The following is a 24004-nucleotide window of genomic DNA, read 5'->3' as shown; positions in this document are numbered from 1 at the left end:
ATAATGACATAATTTGAGCTAGGTTTTGGTTGGACAACATGTGACTGGTTTACAAATTTATAGAGATATTGCTTGTAATTAGTTCATATATGCCAAGTTTAACTGGTGAATTATGTGTTACTTTTTGATTTTGGTATATTGAAATTTTGTAATTCACCGTAGGAAAATTTTCTCTCAATTTGTTCATCTATAATGTGAAACCAATGTTTTTAGACCAAGACCTTTATTATTAACATTTTAACATTATAATTTTTTTTTCATATGTTTGACAGATTGGCAATGCATCGAATATAGTTCGGGGAGCATCAAAGGATTACATTTTGAATTTTTGGATATATTTTGTCATAGGTTTTTGTTATGAATTTGCAAGCTTGGAAGGTTTTTTGGATTGGCAATGGATGAATTATAGTTCGGGGCGCATCAAAGGCGTACATTTTGAATTTTTGGATATATTTTGTCATAGGTTTTTGTTATGAATTTGCAAGCTTAGAAGGGCTTTGGGCATTACATGTTTGAAGTTTGGGATTGTAAGAGATTTGTACTTGAATTGGATGTTTTGGATTTGATATGTTGTTTATATTTAATATGGTACTACTTTTGAATTTAGTTTATATTTTGGATGCTTTGCGCAAATGTGTTGATTTGAATTATATTTTGCTTATGTTTATAGGTTTATGAATGATGTATTGAACAGGGAAATTGTTAAAAAAAATTATTTATAGGTTTATGAATTATGTATTAAACAGGGAAATTGTTAAAAAAAATTATAAATAATGAATTTTTGGTGACAGGTTTTTTTAGTTATAAGTTTACTTTTGGTGACATTTTATTTATGTTGCTGAAAGTATGTGTCCATAATTTTTTTAGCGACCCAAAACTTGATTGTTCGCCAAAAGTTTTAACATTCAACAACCAATTCTTTTAGTCACTGAAAGATATTTTTAGCGACGCATTTATATGTCGCTGAAACTTAACATGTCATCAGCTAAAGGCTATTTTTTAGTGACTAAATGTTACTTTATGGCGACGAAATTTTAGTCTTTTGGCGACGAAAGTATTTGGTCGCCAATTTATTTATAAAGGCAACCAAAATTGATTTGGTCGCCAAAGCATTTAGTGACAGGGCTTCAGCAACCAATTTTGTTCATGTCGCAGATACTTTCAGCAACCAAAATTACACTTTTGGTGACCAAAAAATAGGTCGCTAAAAGTGTTTTTTTTTTGTAGTGGGTTTTGGGGGGGTTGGAAAGGGAGAAACGGCCATGGCTTATCTGCAAATGGACAGACAGAGAGAGAGACACGTTTTAAGATGGTGGTGAGTGGGCGTTAATAATGATTATGGGTTTTATTGACAGATTAAATATGGATTTTCTCAGAGGAATGTGCAATTGTCGCATACACTAAAGAGGTGAGTGTTTGGTTTGGCAAAAATGACTTTTCGCTGACAATAGTATGGGAGCATGACTAATAAATCTAATGATTATGCTACTTATGCCCACCCTAGCATTTCAGAGGATAGAATTTACCATTTATTTTTTTGATGGGTTTACATGTATTAATTAATTAGTAATATATTAATATTATTGACTTTATTTATTATACGAATTATAAATATTTGAGGTTCTTAAGCTCTATACTTTGCAATTTGTGTGTGTGTGTGTGTGTGTTTTGAAATTGGTTGATTGTAAAGTCATTCACCTTGCTTGGTTTCCAGTTTTTCAAAACACTTTTCAGAAAATTCTACTTTCTTATTTTCTGTAACAACCCTCACTACTGTTTACCGATAAACTACCAATTACTGCTAAACTGAGACTGATTATGAAAAGTAATTGAACTGATTGAAATACTGAACTGACTGACTGAAATCTGAAACTAATTGATTGACTGTATCTGTTTAAATGCATTATCTATCTGTTTGACTGTTTGATTATCTGTTCATGTTTTATGTTTAAATTGCGAATTGAAGGCCTTATCGGCGGCCGAACCGGAGATCGATTAGTGTTTTATGATCATCATAATTTATGTGATTTTATGGCATATTTATCTGAAATTTGATTTCGTATGATTAAACTAGATTAAGTAAAGCTAATTAAAGAGTGAGGCTTATCTACAACTTTGCCATTGTGAGTGGGCCACTTCATGAACTATATTTGAGCCTTATTATACACTTAGGCAAACATTTCATCAGCTCATTTCCCTTGCCTTAGCCGACCAAGAGAGAGAGAGGGAGAGGAATTGAATTCCTTCTTGTGTTTTGCTTGAAGAAATTAAAGAAATTGAAGGTTGATTACATAATTAAGCTCCTACACCTTAAACTCAAGACTTAGGTAAGGAGATTTAACCTCTCATTGTTGTGTTTAAGTTGATTCTTGCATGGTTCATGTCTAATTGAGGAGTCAAGTCATGATTTAGTTCTAACATGTTGAATTATAGCTTAATTCATGCATGCATGCCTATATTATTGAATTTTGAGTTGATTCCATAGAAAATTGTCACATGCATGCTCATATTTATGATAAGTCCATGAATTCATCTTGTCTTTGAAGATATTAGCTCAATAGAGCATGTATTTGAGGCTTGTAAGTTGTTTAACTTCATGCATGTTGCATGTTCATCTTGTTCATGAAAATTGGTTTGAAATTGGATTTAATTGAAACACCCTTGGGCTTTGGTTTTTTAAATTGAGCTTTGAATCAAGTTATCTATGTGTTTACAAGTGTTTTCAAGAAATTTAGCCCAAGAGGATCGAAAATTTATGCATCAAAACATGATTTTGAACTTGGGACTCAAACTTGGAAAATCCAGGTTTTTGACTCCCGCTTGAGCGGGGGAAATTGACGCTCGAGCAGAAAAATTGAGCTCCCAGCATCTTTAATTGATTTACAGTCCGCTCGAGCGGAGGATTGTACGCTCGAGCGGGGGCATGTGTCTCACGCTCAAGCGGGCGTCGAGCGTCCGTCGAGCGGGGATTTCACCTATCCAGTACTTTTACAGTCTGCTTAAGCGGGGGATTTTCGGCTCGAGCGGGTACCTTTGTTGTATGTCCGCTCAAGCGGGGAAACCTGCGCTCGAGCGGGGCTCTGTTTTTTCTGAAAATTCTGAAACTGTTTTCTGAATGCATCTTTGCATCCTCATCCCATCCTAGGCATTCTTAGGCCTAGTTTAAGACATCTTAATAAGGATATAGATGTAGAACACACTGAGGCAAATTAGGGATTAAATTATTATATTTCCCAACTGTGTAGCTTAGTATGTGTTCAATCTGTAAACTGTGTAGGGTTGGCGACTGGGGACACGCTCTAGCCTAACTGTAGCCCAGAACTCTGTGAGTAACAACTGTGTAAAGATATATTCAAAAATGATTATCTTCTGAACAACTGAACTGTACTGTTTCTAAATTGATACTGTTAATAGAATGAATGTATGTCCTCTATTCTGAACTGTATTGTGGCATCCTTAGCAACTACTGTTACTGATTGTTACTATTACAGAGATCTCTATCGGTTCCCTTGTTGGAACCACTACTGTTTACTAATTGATGGCCATCATTGACTGTTCGGTCTTTCAAGACCTACTGTTTACTGTACTGTTATGTTAATGGATGTACCACATATGACTGTACTGATTGAACGACTGAAATACTGATTTAATGAACTGTTTTCATTACTGTAAGGACATTCATTCTAAACCTCTTTACGCATTATGTTATTTACTAGGTTTTAGCTCACTGCTCATATATATACGTAGGTGTACAGGCACCAGACCGTGGCTAGAAGTGTCGGGGTAAGCTCCAGTTTTGTCAAGCCAACCACTATGCCTCATTGCGAGGTTCTGAGCCTGTCAAGCTATGGCTTAGGGGTATTTTAATTTCCCTCGTCTGTCTTTGTAACTGTTTTGTTAACTGTATAGACTGTATAGACTGTTACTGTACTGTTTAATAGGGATTAGGTCCCTGATCTGAATGAGTATAAATGTTGTACATACTGTTCTGCACTATGTATATATATATATTTATATATGAAAAGTCTTTTTGACATACAGACTGTCACAGCTCATTAGACATTGTTTATTTACTGTATTGGCTTCCGCCAGGCCCCTGTACTCTGTTTTACTGTATTACTGTTAAGCAGGCCTTCGGTAATCTCAGATTACTGACCGGTTACGGTGCTAAACCCATAGGGGGGGTTTGGGTTGTGACATTTTCCGTGTTTTTTTGTTTTTTACTGAATTTTTTAAATATTTTAAGCAATTTTTTTACTTTTTAGATACACCTAACATAAATACACCTAAAAAGTAAAAAAATTGTAAAAAAAATCTTTTAAAAATTCATTAAATACCAAAAATACAAAAAAAAAAAAATACAAGAATTCTGTACATTTTTTGTATTTTATGTATTTATTAATTTTTTTAAATAATTTTTCACAAATTTTTTACTTTTTGGATACATCTAAGTAAGGTGCATCTAAAAAAGTAAAAAAAAATGTTTAAAATTTAAAAAATATTCACTAAAAACAAAAAAACACAAAAATCAAAAAAGTCAATTTTCAAAAAACTTAATCCAGAAAACTCAAACCAAACACAGTGATTATTATTATGAAGTCATTCTTAGACTTTCTAGGTTCATCTTCTCATCACCAGTTGCAATGGAGTTCTGAGGAAGAAAAGAAAAGAGATTTGATCTGGTGTGGTAGGATTGTAAATAGATGGTATAGCGATCCCGGTTATCCCTTTTATGTTCTGTTGTTTTCCGGATGCGGTTCCGTGGAGTTGGTAGTTGTGCTTATCGTGTTGTCGATCGTTAAACTCTTTTGTTTGAGTTTTAGAACGTGTTGGGTTCGGTTGTTTCAGGTTGGTAGAGCTTTAGCTCCCATTGTTGTTGCCCAGTTTTTGAACTGTCCGCTCGAGCGAGTCTTTTTGCACTCGAGCGGGGTTTTCACAGTTTAGTATTTCGTGCCTCTGCAAAAATTCTGCAGATGTGTTTTCTACGCTCGAGTGGGTTTCTTGGGCTCGAGCGGGTCGCGCTCGAGCGGACTTGTTAGCGCTCGAGTGTGTGGTACTTTTTGGTGTAAGTTTTGGGAAGGAGAAATCCACGCTCGAGCGGACTGGTTTTCGCGCTCGAGCGGATGTACTTTATTCTTGTGTCTTGGCGCTCGAGCGGGCCTTCTTGCGCTCGAGCGTACCTAGCTTTTGTCCTTGACGCTTGAGCGTTGTGTTCTCCGCTCGAGCGGGAGAGTCGTATATCAGTTGACAGCTGGGCTATTTTAAATCACTTTTTACATCCACACTCTCTCTCTTACTTTTCTAAAACTCCACTGGAGAGCTTCTCTCACTAGAAACCTAACTTCTCTCTAGGGTTTGATCTAGTAGGAGTGTTTTCGTCACCTTGAGCCTTTGTAAAAGGTGTGTTGATCGTCGAGGGCTTCGTTTTGATCTGGGAATTTTGAGATTTGGAGCAACTTCGAGATTCCTCATCTCCTCCATTTGAGCTCCGAACTTGAGGTAGGGATTTCCTTGCTCTTTTTCAATACTTCGTCTATAGATAGACATGTGGTAGTTTTGTATTGTATGAAAACCATACCTATGTTGGGTTTGTTTGAAAATCATGAGGGAACCTAGAGTTGGTTGATTAAAAATGGACTTATTGTCTTTGGTTGTTCATTGGACTATTTGTGGCGTGAAATAGCATGTTGTTGTTGAAATATAGAAGAGCCCTAATTTATATATGTCATGATAAATTAAAAGAGGGGTTTTGATCTGTGGGCAAACACTTATGTATTTTGGGTATTAAAATGAGGTCAATGTTGTGGGTTGTAGTTGATTGAGCCTTTTCGGTCAATATTGAGAAAGAGGGAGGAAAACCCTAATTTAAGGATTTTGACCTGATTTGCGTAATTAGTTTGGAATGGCTTTGGAAAGAATGTAATGGATTAAAATGAATCATGGTTCTATTGTCCATGGAATTGACTTTTGTGAAAACAAAAAAAAGATGAAGTTAGTTTTGTGAAAGCAAAAGTGAGTGGAAACTCGTTTTGTGAAATGGGAAAGGTATTTTCTAAAATAAGTATAAACATTGAAATGTTGTATCTTGAGTGTCGAACACACACTTGTGGGGAATCGTAGCTTTAACTACCATGTTAATGTTGTTGTTGAGTTTGTGGCCTCATAGTAGTTGAGTTCTTAATAGGTGTACTAAATATTTGCATCTAGAGGTTTTGTCCTTGGTCATCGGTGGAGGATGACACGGTTGTGTTGAATTGTCATGTATACATTATACCATTGTTAATGGAACATCATATGTGATGAATTGTTGAGATACATTATATATGTATGCTTGCTCGGAAAGAGGTAGTTATGTGTTCATATACTTTAACACATTGTTTGTATCTGGATGGTTTATGTATATGTGTTATACATGTTGGTTGTGCTTTGTTGCATTTGGTTAGTGGTGTTATACCCTGCGCTAATAATCAGAGGTACCGTGACCTTCCAGCTAGCGCCTGGAGAACTGTCTGCGCTAATAATCGAAGGTACCATACCCCTCCAGCTAGCGCCTGGTAAACTGGCTTGTTGTTGTGAAAGGTGTAACTTTGGCTTACTACGCGCATAGCTAGTAGAGCAAAGTGGGATTGTTGTTGTTTCGTTGTAACTGAAAATATCATGGATTTGATTGGTTACAGTTCGGAGGACCGAGTTACTCCATTGGTTGATTGTATACATGATGGTGGGTTGTAAATTTTTTTTTTTTTTTACAAAGATATGCATGTATAGTTATGATAGTAATACAAATGAACCAAAATGCCTTCTGTCTTTTGGTAACGTGAAGGAGACCGAACACTTTAGAAACATGTTTTGAAAAGGCACATCTATAGTATGTGTGGAAAATGGAAGAGAGTAGTGGGCTTAGTGAATTTTATCCCTAAGGAATTGTTAATGTTATGAAAGATTGGGAACGGGGGTTAATGAAAGGAAAGGAGAATTGAATCGCCTATGGCGTTGAGTGAAATGGTTGTTTTCAAGAAAAGTTCATACATATATGTATATTTTGTATAAACTGACACATTACTATTCCTGTATGAGATTGAGCATTCATGATCATAGCTATCTGTATGTTGTTATTGTTGAAGGACATGTTTAGATCCCTACTGGACTATATGTTCATCCCACGTTGTTGAATCTTTTTCAGGTGTTTAGTAGGATGTACTACAATATTTGGATCTTCTTATTTGTTGGCCACGGGGCCTCTTTGTTGTAGGCGGAACGCCATATATGTAAAAGGGTTGTACCCTTCATTTGATTAGTTAATGTTGTAAGCCTGAGGGCAATTTATTTATTATACCCATGTTGTATTTACTTGCATACGAATGAGAGTAATATTATTCACTTCTACGAGTTGGATGTACGAGTTTGTTTCCACATGTTATCTCTGAAATGGAATTAAGTAAATGAAATTGGTAATACTTCGAGTAATAAAAAGTGGGGCGTGACAACTTGGTATCAGAGCGAGCCGGGTTCGAATACTTTGGGCTCGTGGGAAGTGGTTTTTACCACAGTGGGTTTACTACGTATTGTGAGGACGTTGCATATAGATATCATGGAAGTTAGGACTTATGTGTTGCATTTATGTGAGCATGGGATTCAGTCTCCTGGATAATATTCATAGCCGGTGAACTTACTTTGAAGTCCTTTTGGAAACACGCCTGATCAACGTGGTTTCTGATGGGAATTCCATGAGAGTCCTTTTGGCACATCATTACTAGGTAATCTCTTTCACTTGCAATTTTATTTAATTCTCCACAAAATGAGATTAGTACTTAAAATAATATGCATTATAAAAATATAAAAACAAACATATGAAAACATTTACATAAAAATATAAAGCTTATTATATTGTGAGTATACGAGTCGCATTGTGAATATATTATAACTGCCTCTTACATAATTTTATATAATGTAGGCACATTTTAAAGATAGCTGGATTTCATCTGCGTAAGTGTTAGTTTGCGTACAATCTTAGGAAAAATGAATCACGATTACCCTAACACATCAAATTTGAGACATGTACAACAACAAAATCGTGAACGACGTCGTTTATACCTACAACAGAGGAGGCAACGCTCAGCTTCGGAACCAAATGCTCAAACTGAACAACCACAAAGAGAATTCGAACAGTTACACCTTCAAAACTTAAGCACTGAACAACGCTCAGTAAGATTGGAGCAACGTCGTGTTGCTCAGCGCAAGCGAAGATTGTTTATTTGCGAAGAAAGTGCGACCTCTAATGTGCAACAAAGAGAAATTCAAAGGGAAAGTTGGCGTAATTATGCTAGACAAAGGAGGGCTGCTTTGAGTATTGAAGAACGTGAACAACAACTTGCAAGGTGACAAACAAATTATCGACAAAGAAGGCAAATATCTGAAAATATCGAACAAACTTCTCATCCAAATCAAGTACATAATGTGACGAATGCACAAACAAGTAGTAAGTATTCAAATGTTATAAACATTTTTTTTTTGTAAACTTTTACACTTTTGACATTAATATTCATTTAATTTATTATTTATAATTTTAACTGCTAGGATGCATGTTAAACTTTTTCGATGCAATCCCAAGAAGAAATAGAACAGGATGGCGTAGGCCGCGAGTAACAGTTTTGCCAACCATTCACAAAGAAGGCAATTTGGTTGCGAGTAATGTTTTTAGACGGGAAAGTAGAATGACTGCACTTGCACATATCGACTTACCCCGATATGCACCTACTCATTCGACGTATGAGCATGGAAGCACAAGTGGCAACAGACAAGATCTTCGCGAAGTTCAGATGGAAGGTACAAATAATTTATTTAGTTTAAGTACTTTTACAAAATAAACAACCTTTAAAATAAATGTAAAAAATATGATCATGCAAATATGATATGCAGTACAATTACATTTAATATTCAACATGAAACTCAAACACTTTCAAATAAATACTATTATGTTAATAATAAACCCATACATCATACATGTATTGTTATAGGAAATATCCCTCATGTTGACCACAATCAAGATGCTTTGAGTGATGAAGATATTCCAGATAATCGATCATTTATCCATAGGAGATATCATAATTGTGCAAGAAATTTTCATGAAAGTGATTTCCAAAGAATGCAGTTCCCTGCTCCAACTACATGTAGACATTGCAACGCAAGATTGTTCCACCGTGAAACATCTACCATGTGTTGTAATAATGGAACAATTATTTTGCCACCAGTAACAACTCCAAATGAGATGATTGATATTTTCTCTGACCAAACAGTGGAAGGTCGTCATTTCAGACAAAATATTCGAGCCTACAATCATGTTTTCTCATTCACTTCAATGGGTGTTCATGTTGATGAAAACTTAGCAACAAGAACTCGAGGTGTGTACACGTTTCGTGCACAAGGAGCCATATATCATAAGATTGAGAGTCTCTTACCAAATTCTAGCAATAGACCGAGATATTTGCAACTGTATGTTTATGACACTGACTACGAGAATGAGAATCGAATGTCTGAAAATGAAGAATTGCACTTGGATTTGCTTGACAAGATAAAGAATATTTTAAATACTCATAATCCATTTGTACACATGTTTCGCCAATTGGCTCAGCGTCCAGACATACATGAATGCAGACTTCAAATCAAAGAGCAACCATGTAATAGGCCCCAATACAACCTTCATACTGCTCCTGAAGTTGCTGTAGTTTTAGTAGGTGGCGAAGAAGCTGGAAATTTAAAACCAAGAGATATCATTGTCCAATCAACCAGTGGTCACCTCCTAAATATTTCTGATATTGTCAGATACTATGATCCATTACAGTATTCTCTGTTGTTACCCTATGATTCATATGGATGGGATATAAATACCAGAAGTAATGATGGCAGAAAAGTAACATGTTGTGATTTCTATTCTTATATGCTACAGGTAACGACGTATACATAATATTAAAAAATTACTTTGTTGAAGTTATTCAATCTATAATTATTTCGTATAAAATCTTTACTTTTAATTATTTATAAGTATTGAAATACTATCAATTCAGATTCGCCCTGGTGATCAATCTCTTTTTCTTCGAGGAGGTCGTCTCTTACAGCAGTATGTTGTAAATAATTACGTGAAGATTGAGTCCAACAAATTAAGATGGATACGTACTCATCAGAATCACATTCGAGCAGATTTTTATCAAGGTCTTCTGGATGCAATACATGCTGGTGAAAATTATGGAGGTACAAATTGTCACATACGATATTACAATTACATGTATGCATGTTTGTTTATATTCATACATACAATTTCTTTTTTCCTTTTGTGAAATATTTGTTTAGGTAATGTTGGTCGTAGAACAATATTGCCATCGTCATTTGTTGGTAGCCCATGAGACATGTATCAGTGATATCAAGATGCAGTGACTCTGGTCCAAAAGTATGGAAAACCTGATCTTTTCCTTACGATGACTTGCAATCCAAATTGGCCTGAAATTAAAGCTGAGTTGCTACCTGGACAGTCACCACATGATCGTCATGATTTGCTAACAAGAATATTTCATTCAAAATTTGATGAGATGAAGACCGACATTCTTGCAAAACATGTACTCGGGAAGGTTCTGGCATATGCATATGTTATTGAGTACCAGAAAAGAGGCTTACCACATGCCCACATGGTCATTATTTTGGATGAAAATGATAAGTTACGCACTCCTGATGATTATGATAACATTGTCAGAGCTGAAATTCCAGACAAGAGATTAGAGCCTACATTATATAGTGCAGTTCTGAAACACATGATACATGGCCCATGTGGAATGTACAATGAATGGTCCCCATGTATGACAAATGGTCGGTGCAAAAGACGTTTTCCAAAGCCATTTTCTTCAATTACTACACTTGGAAACGATTCATATCCTATTTATCGAAGAAGAGAAGGGGAGTCAGTTCCTGTAGAGAGTAATCCAAGCGTCTAGGTGGATAATAGTTGGGTCATTCCATACAGCCCATGGTTGCTCTTGAAATATGATTGTCATATCAATCTTGAAATTTGCAGTAGTGTTACATGTGTGAAGTATTTATACAAATATGTTTATAAAGGGCCTGACCGTGTTGCATTCGAAGTTCGTCAAGGTCCTAATTATGACGAAGTACAACAGCTCATAGATGGAAGATGGGTTTGTGCTCCAGAAGCATTGTGGAAAATATTCAAATTCTCAATGACCAAAATGACTCCTAGCGTAGAACGCCTCCAAATACACTTACCAAATAAGCAGCAAGTGAGATTTTATACGTTTCAAGACATCACAAATGTTTTAGGCGATGAGTATTATTCCAGAACAATGCTTACCCAATTCTTTCAATTAAATGTTGATGATGAAACTGCAAATCAATACTTATATCGAGAGATACCGCAACACTATAGATGGTGCAATAATGCAAAGATTTGGCAGTTGAGATTGAACCATCAAAGAGTAATTGGTAGAATTTACACAGTTTCGCCATCAGAAGGGGAGAGATTTTACTTGAGAATTTTACTCAATCATATCCGAGGACCAAAGTCATTCGATCATTTGTTAATGGTTAATGGAATTGCGTACCCAACTTTTAAACAAGCAGCTGAACATCATGGTTTGTTAGAGCATGATGATAACATACGACAATGTTTGTTAGAAGCTGCAACCATGCACATGCCATCAGCTTTAAGGAGATTGTTCGTTACAATTTTGGTTTACTGTGTGCCAACAGGGGTGCGAAGTTTGTGGGATGAAATTTATCCTTACTTGATTGAAGATTACATATCTTCAAACAGTATGAATAATATGTATATCCTTAACAAAACCCTGCAAGATATAAACCGTCTCCTGCTACAGCATAATAAGAACATATCAGAATACGATTTGCCTGAGATGATAATGAATTTGGATGATAATTCAACAGCTCCAAAGGTCATACAAGATGAGTTTTCCATTGTAACTCCTCGAGAAGACTTAAATTCTATTGCCACATTAAATAGTGATCAACACTTAGCATTCAATTCAATCATGGAGGCTGTGGAATGCAATACTGGTGCAATCTTCTTTGTGGATGGCCCAGGAGGAACTAGAAAGACATATTTATATCGTGCACTATTGGCCTCAGTGAGAAGTCAAGGGAGAATTGCCATTACAACAGCAACTTCTGGAATTGTAGCTACACTTTTACCTGGTGGAAGGATAGCCCATTCAAGATTCAAGATCCCCTTAAATCCAGAGGCTTCGTCCGTGTGTTCCATTACTAAACAATCAAATTTGGCAGAACTGATTAGACGTGCAACAGTCATCTTTTGGGATGAAGCTACAATGACAAATCGTTATGCTTTTGAAGCCTTGAATCGAACACTCATAGACATCACTGGTGTGGATTATCCATTTGGTGGCAAAATTATGGTGTTTGGTGGTGATTTTCGACAAGTACTTCAAGTTGTTCCTAAAGGTACAAAAGCTGAAACTATTGCTGCATCGATAGTCAAATCACCTCTTTGGAGTCACATTCAAATACTTCGTTTAAAGCAAAACATGTGCTCTATAAATGACCAACAGTTTGGTGAATTACTTTTATCTGTTGGAAATGGTGTACAACCTACCGTTATAGATGAAATGGTCAAAGTACCAACATCGATGGCAATACCATGGAATGGCGAAGAATCAATAGTTAAACTATTAGAAGAAATTTATCCTGATATCATAAACCATTCTTTTGACGCCGAGTATATGGTTAGTAGGGGCATAATAACTCCTCGCAATGAAGATGTCGACATGCTCAATGAGAAAATCATTCAGAGATTTCCAGGAGAATCAAGAGTGTACCACTCATTTGATAAAGTTGAAAATGATACCCAAAATTTGTATCAACAAGAGTTTTTAAATTCCATTTCACCAGGAGGAGTGCCCCCACATGCATTGCATTTGAAAGTTGGAGCCCCAATTATGCTTTTGAGGAATCTTGACCCTTCTTCTGGTTTGTGCAATGGCACAAGGCTACTGTGTCGAGCTTTGAACGATAATTTCATAGATTCAAAGATTTTAACAGGACATTTCAAAGGCACGAGAGTTTCCTACATCGCGTTCCATTAAAGGCTCCGGAAAACTTAAAACTTCCATTTGAAATGACTCCCACACAATTTCCAGTTCGCCTTAGTTTTGCTTTGACGATAAATAAATCACAAGGTCAAACAATTCCACATGTGGGAATTTACCTTCTGGATCATGTATTAGTCATGGGCAACTATATGTTGCTTTATCTCGAGGGGTGTCAGATCAAACAACGAAAGTCTTGGTTAAAAAGGGTTCAGTTAATAATGAAGAAGGAGTATATACCCGCAATGTAGTCTACAAAGACGTTTTGTTACCAAATTATAGATACATGAGGTATGTACTAAATAAGTTCTTATTCAGCTTATATTATGTCATTTCTTAAAATCTACAATTAATATACTTATAATATATCCTCATATAATTATTGATTGTAGGAATACTTGAAAAAATAAAGCTACTTCAGCTTTGGGAGAATTATCAAGAGGAAGCAAATATGGTTGCAGATAAGAAAGTTAAAAATCAGGTATTGGCTTCACTTATGTTCAAAATTTAATGTTTGTAAAATTTTTGCTATTTAATCTGACAATATTCGCATATATTTTGAGTTTGACTATACCTTTTAAGTTAATGTAGGTCAAACAGTTCTCCATATACAGTCTTGGATGGAAGGTCTCTATTAAAGTTGATAAAAAACAATTGGAAAAATTAATTGTGCCAGAGCTTTTGAGGCAACGACAACATCGGTATGATAATGTGTTTGTGGCATTTTATTTGAATAATTTCAATATGTTACATTTGCTAATAGTTATTGTAATCTTTTTATAGAAATCCTATCATATCTGATAGAGCAAGTATATGCAGCAAAGACAATATAGACATATATGTGGTAAAAGATCAAGTCTTATGAACTTTACTACTACGCTTCATATATTCATATTTGTGAATTTACAAATTAATTTTAGATTTTATAAATTTGCCAAACAATCAACTTACAAGGAAGTGAGATATTTTTCCTCAGTTTTATAGGCAACGAATGATACAAAATTAAAAGCTTACAAATATATGTGCAACATTGTTACAAGGTAATCTACTTATAGGTTTGTATGTATAACTAAAGTTACGTACTTCATTTTCGGTCAATTCCATCTTATTTTTTGTAGTTTAATGTTGTCATAGATCTATGGCAAAAATTGCATCAAAACAATTTGAAGAGATCATTGAACGTGACATTTGATATGAACGATGTCAATCTATGTCGATATGCAAGTTTTTAATTTTTAGATTTTGTTTGCAAAAAATTAACACAATAATTACCTTTTGTGTCTTTATACATAATAAGCCAATTATAAAACCAAACTTATGTATAATTATGCTTCATAACGTAAAATATAATTTTAATCAATGTATACTATTAGCAATCTTATGATAAATATATCTTATATATATATATATATATATATATATATTTGCAGGATTTGCAGGATCTCCGGTCTCATGTTATCAAATTTAGATTTTATATGAATTTTTATTGTACAGTTTTTTAAGTTAAGATTAGTAAATATTTCAATTTTTAAAACACGTGTACATATTGTAATGTGCATATGTTTTATTTATCAAATACGTTAATATCAAATGTTACATTGTACATAATTATTCATATGATTTATATGTATATTATTTGAAAAAATAATATCAAAATCATATTATAATTTTAAACGAGTTTGCACACGCATCGCGTGTGCCCGGCCGCTAGTATATATATATATATATATGGGGATTTAGAAATGGATTTAAAAAGAATGTATATATATATATATATATATATGGATTTAAACTTTTTTTCAATTTTTTTACCCAGATATAAACCTAATGGGGGTGTTTGGAAAGAGGTTTTTTAACTTTTTTGACTAAAATAGCATTAAAATAGCCACTAAGATAAAATGTCACATCAAATTCATAATTATTTCACTTTTTTTCTCACAAACATCACATCCAACTACAAAAAAAATCCAATCATTTTCCTAAACATAAAAATTTTAGCTTACTAAAATAGCCAAAAACTAAATTAGCCTACTAAAATAACTTTCCAAACACCCACAATGTAAAAGATTCTTCTTCTCCAATTATTGGGGAGAGCATGTGTTGAATGTGCACGGTACCTTGTGTGTACTAGTAGTTGGACATATGCGTTGATCGTGGCATGTGATTTTTTATCAACTGTCAGTATTATAAGAGAAATGTTTGAGGGCTTGAAATCAGGGGCTCGAATTTGGCTCGAAATCCAAAACGACGTCATTTTGGGTTTCGTTTTTCTTTTTTTCTTTCTTTTTCTTTTCTTTTCTTTTTTTTCTTTTTCATTCTTTCTTTCTGTGTTGCTTTTGAATACAGAGGAAGAGAGGCGAGAGCGAGAGAAAGGAGAGGAGAAGAGAGAAGAGAAGAGAAGAGGAAGAGAGAAGAAGGGGAAAAGACGGTGATGGCTTTGATGGTGATCGCCGGTGAAGATGTTGACGATTTCTTTCTCATATATATATATATATATATATATTTTCTTTTCTTTTTCTGGATCTGGAGGTGTTGATGATGAAGATGTTGATAATGAAGATGTGCTGTGTTGATGAAGATGTTGATGATGAAGATGTGTTGTGTTGATGAAGACGTTGATGAATTTTTTTTTTTTTTTGGATCTGGAGCTGAAAATGAAGGGGGAAAAAAAATTTGTTGGCTGTGTTGATGAAGATGTTGATGATGAAGATGTGCTGTGTTGATGAAGATGTTGATTTGTTTTGTTTTGTTTTTTTTTTTTTTCTACTGGATCTGTAGATGAGGGGAAAAAAAATTAAAAATTGTGATGATGATGTTGATGAACCTTCTCTTTTCTTCTTCTTCTAGTTCTGGTTCTGCTTCCTCTTCTTCTTCTTCTTCTCTTGTTCTTCTTCTTCTTCTTCTTCTTCTTCTTCCAGTGAGAAAGAAAAAAGAAAAAAAAAAATTGAAACTCAAAACGACGTCATTTTGGGTTTCGAGCCAAATTCGAGCATGAATAAATCGGGCTCTGTAAAGGGACTAGTATTATAATTATGCGCGTCTCTTAAATTAGTATGTGATACGTTTATAAAGTACAGAGACTTGTATGAATAAATTGATCTGTATTCGAAATACAACTAAGTAGGAAATGAATACATACTCGGTTGAAAATTTTAAATGATAAATGAAAAATTTTATAAACATAAACATTAATTTATAATTAAATGGTTGATATCACAATCTTATCATAAATGATAAACATAAACTCGTCCTTTAAATATATAATATTACAAAAATATTTTTCTATCATCTTCCCACTTCAATTTTTCATAATCCGTATATGTAATACAATTAAAAGTATGAAATTAATTGCATAATTACACAATTTTGTTTAATAGTTCATCTCATAATACAATTCATTAAACTCACTATTACATATTATTTGCATACTATTGGTGTAAGAATGTATTAATATCAATATGTAATATATTTTTGTACATCAAGAGTTGTTAAGTCTCGTTTCATGCATCACAAATATCTTACATGATGAAAAATATAATATTAGCCATTAATATACAATTGATATACGGTTGTCGTAAAAAAAAATATATATAAAAGTACAATTATTGCGTGATGTAAGTGTTTTGTAAAATCTTAATTTGTTATTAAAAGTGCTTGTTATGGGCATTTATTTGTATGACATGTATGTGTATATGTATTGAATATAAGTTGATAGGAGAATAATATACAATTTCGCAATTTTTTTTTAGCAAATATAACTATATTACTAAAACAATACATGTTAGAACATTAAAGTATCCGATGGTAATATAACATTACAAATTGACAATGTATCAATACAGTAACATTTATAAATTTATATATATGTGTGTGTGTGTGTGTGTGTGTGTGTGTGCAGACATTGACACATATAAGATATCACAAAAGTAATATGTGAAATCTTTTACAACAATATAATACAGGTAACAATGAAAAGTTAATTATTCATAATTAAATAGTTCATCATAATGCAGACATTTAGTGTTATATTTTTGTGTGTATGCACCATTATTTAATTAAATTATTAAATTCACATAAAAATTGAAAATACTATGTGAATAATTTGTGTAAAATTAGAGATTAGTGATTTTTTTTTAAAAAATAAAAGTTTATAGCATTTGGTTTGGTTTGATTTGTTTTTTCAAATTTTTGTTTTGATAAACCCTTTATTTTCTTTTTTTTTAAAATTTTTAATAAACCCTTTATTTTCTTTTTAGATTCACTTAATTTAATACTTTTTTAATTTTAATTTTTAATTTTAAAAAATAATTTGTTGTGTATTCCTTTTGGAAAATAATAATAATAATAATAATAATAATAATAATAATAATAATAATAATAATAATAATAATAATAATATATAATAATAAAAAATAGTACACGTTAGAATTTATAAATTTTTTTTTCTAATATTTATTAGATATTAGATTTTCATGTAAAAGTATAATTTAAATATAAAATATGAATAAATTTCAGTATCTTTAATCACCAAAACTAAGAAAACTTGAAAAAACAAAAAATGAAAAAATATATTTAAAAATTAGGGTAAATTACAAATACACTCCCTGTGGTTTGTTTAAAATACGACTTGCCCCTTGTGGTTTGAAAAATTACAAATACCTTCCTGTCAGAATTTTATATTTAACAGAATTAATTGAAAAAGTGAAATTTCTAACTGTTTACCTATATAATAATAAAATTATCTAAATTATTAATTGAAATAAATTTTTAACATTATTAAAAATTGTTAATTAACTTAATGATTTATTAATAAAATGACCTATTTGTTATGAAATTAGAAACCTTAGGGGGGCATAATGTAATTTCTAAAACCACAGGAGGTAATTTATAATTTAAGTAAATTTCAGGGAGTGTGTTTGTAATTTATCCTAAAAAATAAAGCTAACGAAAGTGGTTGTTATTTAAAATTTTGATATCATAACTTGATTATTAAAGTACCATGTAAAATATTACAGTTCATAAAATATAATTTAAATAAAAAGAAAGTGTGTGAAGATAATCTGTGAATTTTTTAGATGCAGCACAAATATCTATTTTAAAAATGCACGTGCTTTCCTCTGTTTGGATTCGAATGAATGCTACAATTGTAAGATTGAATCAAAGTTATTCATATTGATTTGATCTATGATGGACAATTATAAATATTATGTATATCAGTATAGAAGTAGATACAGGAAATAATTAAGAAATAGTAATTGTTTTCTGTTCTTCAATCATCATCAATGTAAAAAATATATAATGGATAATTGTAAATATTAGGGTAAATTACAAATACACCCCCTGAGGTTTGCTTAAAGTACAAATTGCCCCTGTAGTTTGAAAATTTATAAATATCCCCTTGTTAAAATTTTTTATTTAACATAATTAACTAAAAAAGAGAAGTTCATAATTACTCTCCTATACAATAATAAAATTATCTAAATTATTACTTGAAACATATTTATAACATCATTACAAAATGTTAATTGACTTGATGATTTATTAATAAGATGGACGATTTGTTATGAAATTAGAAATCTCGGGGGATGGAATGTAATTTTCAGAATCACAAGGGGCGATTTGTATTTTAGGCCAAGTTTGGGGAGTCTCCAAAAAGCCAAAAAGTCAAAAAGTTACTCAAAAAGTTAAAAAGTTATCACTATTCACCAAAAGTCAATAATTACGGCTGCACAACTCCCAATACTAATTTTCCCCTACACATTAATTTATACAATTTTTTAATACACATTTTTCCATAAAAAGTCAAAAAGTTAACCAAAACATTCATATTTTCAACCTCAACTTTTTAGTCTAAAAAGATAAAAAGTGCACTTATTTAGGACACCCCAAACAACCCCTAACCTTAGGGGGTGTATTTGTAATTTATCCTAAATATTATGTATATCAGTATAGAAGCAGATACAAAAAATAATTAAGAAAGAGTAATTATTTTTTGTTCTTCAATCATCATCAATATAAAAAATAAGGACACAAATTTTTTATTTATATTTTATAAGAAGGGAGACAGTTTGTTTAAATTTATATAAGACTCTTGAAAGCAGATATATTGTTTCTGAGTGTTCAACTCTAAAAATAAAGAGATAGTTAGTTTATATAAGACTATTCATGACTTTTAAAAAATATAATAGGTTTGAGAGAGTAAAATTGGAATTTAAAAAAAAAAAGTAAAAAACATAATTGGCCCTTCACACTTTTATAATAGTAGTAGATGTATAGGTATGAGTGTGTAGTTTCTCAAATGATAAAAGTGGGAATGTTCTAATGCTTTGCCGTTCACAATTGTAAGTTTGATGAGGCAAAAAAGCATTCATATTGGCCGCAATCACAAATATCATCTTAGAGATTTGTTGTTTGTTTGTTTGTTTGTTTTTTTTTAAATTTTAAACTTACATGAAATGTATAATGAATATTTGTGTATCCTTATCAAGGATGAGATGAACATTTTATATAAATTAGTTAATGATGTGGGTAAAATTCATATTGTTTAGTGATAAAAAGGGTAATTGGAGGACAAGGTAAACAAATAGTTTATTGTCCAAATAGGTCACATGTTTGAATTTTATGGAAACCAAATATTTTAAACCTTAAGGTCACTAAAAATTTGTCTATGGCCGGTAGAAGAACGCCGGAAGGAGACAGAAGAGACGATACGCACGCCAAAGAGATTCGGGGAAGAAAAACGCTTCCAGCCTTAAACCAGCATGAACTGTGATATTATTGAAGGATAGCAGCTGCTCTCCCGTGGTTGATCAAGGAATCTCAGTGATCGTTAATCTCTTAGATTTGACTGTGAGTGTTACGTTCATGTGCGTATGCAGCATTGGTGAGTTTATGCAGGATTCACCATTTTTGTAGCTTGGGTCAATTTCCTCATTCGTTAAAAACGCAGAAGTGCTTGTTGGGCTAGATAGCAGGTAGCTACTATACAAAGAACTAGTCTCGCTGAAATCAAAGAACCATCACAGAGAGAGACCACCACACAGTCTAGGCACCATTCACAGTGGGGTGGAAGCCTGCAGCTGGGTTTTGCTCGGTGGCTGGGCCAAATACCCCTGTTTGCATCACAGAGAGAGGAACAACACAGAAGTGCCCTTTACCTGTTAGACAAAATGCCCCAGTGAAACCTTGTCACTGTGCTGTCATAAGATGATTAAGGAGAAAGAGAAAGAGAAAGAGAAGGACAATGAGAGGGACAGAGAGGGTAGTAAGCTATCATTGAAGAAGGGCAAACTAGCCAAGAGTAAATCAAAAAGAAAATCTTCGACAAAGGTATCTTTGAAGGAGTTTGTAAATCAGGTGGATCAACTATCTACTGATGATATGCCTAATGTACTTCCTCGCCGGTCAACACGCATTCGAGGCCCCCCAAAATCTCTTTCACTTGGAGATTTTGTGGGACCGTGGCAAGGGCCCTCAAATGTAAACAAGAGGGGATTGAGGGACGTAGATTCAAAGGATTGCTCAATTGAGTGTGATTGTGATCTTGGTACAACACAGTTTCGCTGGACTGTGGAAATGCAAGCCTCACCTGAGCAATCACCAAAGCAGCATCAAACACCAAATGCATGGAACACACCAACTAGAGTGCTAACTGATGTTGAGCAGTGGCCAAAATTGACCACTGTGTCCCCATTGGTGGCAAACGAAATGATGTTGTCAAATAAATTTGGCTCACTTAGTGCTGATCAAAGGAAAGAAGTAATGGGTTCCAAGCAACAAGAGAGTGATAAGCCTGTGTGAGCTTGTTGAAATGAGGATTCGGTTAATCTACATATGGAAGATGGTAGTGAAGGTCTGGATACACTTGCTATATAAGGTAAACCTCTACAAGTTGGGAGCTCTTTAATTAAAGAAGAGATTAACAAGGTGTCAAAATTGAAGTATAAAATAGGTGCCCATAAGATTGAGAACCAAGTAGATGGCATTTATAATGTCCCTATTGAGATCTCAAAAAAAGGCTTTTCTCATTGGGAAAATGCTTTGGTTGGATACTTCATTGATAAAAGATTCTCTTTCCATTATGTGAAAACTTGGGCAGAGAAACTTTGGGGAAATTTGCTTGAGGACGTTGTCTCCATTGACAATGCTTTTTTTATTTTTAAAGTAAAAAGTGAAGAGGCTATGGACACATTCTTGGAAGATGGCCCCTATTATGTTGGGGCTAGATTGATTGTTATTAAAAAATGGCAACCTGGACTAAAACTAACAAAGTGTGAATTTTCAAGTGTGCCATTGTGGGTGAAGTTGTACAATGTTCCTTTGGAACTTTGGAGTGAAGAGGGTTTGGGTTACATAGCTAGCATCTTGGGAACTCCTCTTTATTTGGATGAGCCAACTTTCAAGAGAAGCAGACTTACGTTTGCGAGAATTTGTATTGAATTGCCAGCAAATAAAGAGATCCCTAAGTCTTTCAAAATAAATCTTGGTTATGGTGACCCATATGAGATTCAAGTTGAGGTACCATGGAAGCCCCAAAGGTGTGATGGTTGTAAGACTTTTGGCCATACCACTAATTTGTGCCCTCAAAAGCCAAAGTCTTTGAACCCTCCCTCCTTCAAACATGAGTGGAGAGTCAAGGACACTAAAACACAAATTCCGACTAAATGGGAAGTGGTGAAGAAAAAGGGGAGAGATGGTGGGCAAGGTTCAACGCCATTGATCAACAAAGAGAGAGAGACGCGGTCTTCTATCCCCTCAACATCTAATGCCTTTGATGTCCTTGGTGATATGGACGAGTTAGGAAATGGAGATTCAAGTCAAGAGTTGAGAAATAGAGGGAGTCCATCTCCAAGTGATCCTAGTTATGGGAAGACTTCAAAAGAGGATAACAGAAGAAAACTTAAAGCGAAACTTCATGACTTGAAGAATGCTAGAAGGAAATTATGAATCCTTGTTTTGTTGGGAATGTTGTGCTTGTTTTCTATAAGCTCAGTTTGTTTTTTGATGGAGTAGTTTATTTTGTTTATTTTTGTGCTCCCATCAAAAGCGGTGTGTTGAACTTCATTGTATATTTTTCTTTTTTGGTTATAATATGACTTACTTATCCAAAAAAAAAAAAAAATTTGTCTATTCATTAATTTTAAAATATCAAAATTAATCGAAACACGTGTTAATTGATTCGAATATCTAATTATAAAAAAAATTGTTAGAAAAACTTCAATATTATACTATTTTAATGGTGAGATCAAACTTTGATAACAACTCTTCCAAATTCATCATCAATGATATATTATCTTTCATACTAACCTACAAAATTACAAAAAATTAATAAGAGTTTGTCACTCTTTCTCTCTTTTACGATGAGGCCTATAGATGACATTTACATTTGATTTTTGACACAAAAATATAATAATGATATTTGTACAACATTATCAAATTAAAAGATGTCATCAAAGGGATTGATGTTTTATAAAGGGAAATTTTAATAAATATGCACTTTTAATTATATTATTTTTTTTAATTATGATTAATTTTTTTAATTATAATATTATTTTAATTATAACTCATAAGTTTTTTAGTTATATCTCATATTATATTTAGTTATGACTCAAAAAATTAAAATATATCATTTTTTTAATAATAAAGTGCATATAGTGTATCATATAAATTCTATAAAGCAAATTAAATTGGGTCACCTTGTGATTGGACTAGTAGATAAGTGTCAACATAATTAGAATGTATCTATCTAACTAGGTTTTCGTACTTGTAACTCTCACTTCTGCGTTAATAAATTTTCTTTGCCAAACAAGGCAAAAAAAAAAAAAGAAAAAAAGAAAAATTGTGCCACCTAATAAAAAATAGGGACTATGTGGGTGATTTTCTGACCACATTGCCTGCTTAGTAATCAGCTAGAGAGCACCGGCAGAATAGATGGCTTCAGCTAACCTGTAACAGAAAGAAAAGGCTCCGGCGGTGGCTCTTCCACCCGGGGGCACTCCGACGATCAAGTCAGTATATCTCTCGAAGATAATCAAGTACTAAACTCATTGCTCAAAGCATAAAATTGCGTACCTTAGACCCATGGGGGTGCCTCTCTTTTATAGTTACCTTAATCCTAGTCCCACTAGAAGCCTGACTTTTATGGACTCCAATTCAGTACTTACTTTGGACTCTTCAAGAGATAAAGATAAACTCTCTAAGAGTTTTATCCTTATCTTGGCTAAGTCTCCTCTTTATCCTAGGACTTCTTGTCCCTTATCCGTTTATCTCGGATTCCGATATCTTCGGAGAAAACCTCGGCCTTGCCGAGATCATCTCGGCGTCATGACTAGGACACGTGACACGTCAGCTGACATGTCGGCGTCACCTTGCCACGTGTTGGTACTTAGAAAATATATTCCCACAACTGTCCCCTAGGTTCTATTACCTCGGCATTCTGAGGTGATGGAACCTATATCATTCCATTTATCCAGTACGCCGATTTTCAGTATCTCTGCCGAGATCATTCATTTCAGGCCGACATGTTTTCCCTAAAAAATCAAGATTTTTAAGGACCTTCTCACGCGCATGAGCTATCATGCACTTCAACTCAACCGTTTTAATCATGCGTTTCTTTCTTACTGGCTCGTGCCTGTGACGCGCCCATAAGTCATCTCTTTCTCACATGCGCCGTCTGACGTATGTGCTTTTCTAGGCGTATTGATTACTTTTTTGCCACCGTTTTCATTTTTGACAAAATCTTTCCCCCTTTTTTCACCTTTCCACTTCTGCATCTGATTTCTCTTTGCTTTTTCTCTCTCTAAACTCTTTCTTTCGAATCCACCATTGCTCAAGCTCCAAGCTCTGCAATTGTCTTCCGTTCTTTCTTTCTGTGAAGCTTT

General features: G+C 33.7%; 2 protein-coding genes across 2 annotated transcripts; both read left to right on the top strand.

Moving 5' to 3' along the window:
- Positions 1 to 8714: 8714 nt before the first annotated feature.
- Positions 8715 to 10400, top strand: LOC145821681 (uncharacterized). Its single transcript, XM_082918230.1, has 4 exons — positions 8715 to 8826; positions 9018 to 9946; positions 10065 to 10248; positions 10348 to 10400. Exons 1-4 carry the CDS (start codon positions 8715 to 8717, stop codon positions 10398 to 10400), a joined length of 1278 nt encoding a protein of 425 aa, XP_082774356.1.
- Positions 10401 to 10472: 72 nt separating this feature from the next.
- LOC145821679 (uncharacterized) lies at positions 10473 to 15581 on the top strand. Its single transcript, XM_082918229.1, has 6 exons — positions 10473 to 10825; positions 11063 to 13005; positions 13517 to 13605; positions 13716 to 13825; positions 13908 to 13968; positions 15471 to 15581. The coding sequence occupies exons 1-6, from the start codon at positions 10473 to 10475 to the stop codon at positions 15579 to 15581; spliced, it is 2667 nt and encodes an 888-aa protein (XP_082774355.1).
- Positions 15582 to 24004: the final 8423 nt, after the last annotated feature.

The sequence above is a fragment of the Camellia sinensis genome, chromosome 3 (assembly GCF_055761805.1).
Source record: "Camellia sinensis isolate YWXY chromosome 3, ASM5576180v1, whole genome shotgun sequence".
Lineage (NCBI taxonomy): Eukaryota > Viridiplantae > Streptophyta > Magnoliopsida > Ericales > Theaceae > Camellia > Camellia sinensis.
The sequence above is the reverse complement of the archived record's forward strand: the minus strand, read 5'-3'. Positions and strand labels throughout refer to the sequence as shown.

Excerpts from the sequence above, each read along its gene's own strand:
- LOC145821681 (XM_082918230.1), top strand. The coding sequence starts at position 8,715 with ATGACTGCACTTGCACATATCGACTTACCCCGATATGCACCTACTCAT. Across the intron at positions 9,947-10,064 it reads TCTATTCTTATATGCTACAG|ATTCGCCCTGGTGATCAATC; the intron begins GTAACGACGTAT and ends CTATCAATTCAG. Across the intron at positions 10,249-10,347 it reads TGCTGGTGAAAATTATGGAG|GTAATGTTGGTCGTAGAACA; the intron begins GTACAAATTGTC and ends ATATTTGTTTAG.
- LOC145821679 (XM_082918229.1), top strand. The coding sequence starts at position 10,473 with ATGACTTGCAATCCAAATTGGCCTGAAATTAAAGCTGAGTTGCTACCT. Across the intron at positions 13,006-13,516 it reads GAATCTTGACCCTTCTTCTG|GAATACTTGAAAAAATAAAG; the intron begins GTTTGTGCAATG and ends TATTGATTGTAG. Across the intron at positions 13,826-13,907 it reads TTGAGGCAACGACAACATCG|AAATCCTATCATATCTGATA; the intron begins GTATGATAATGT and ends ATCTTTTTATAG.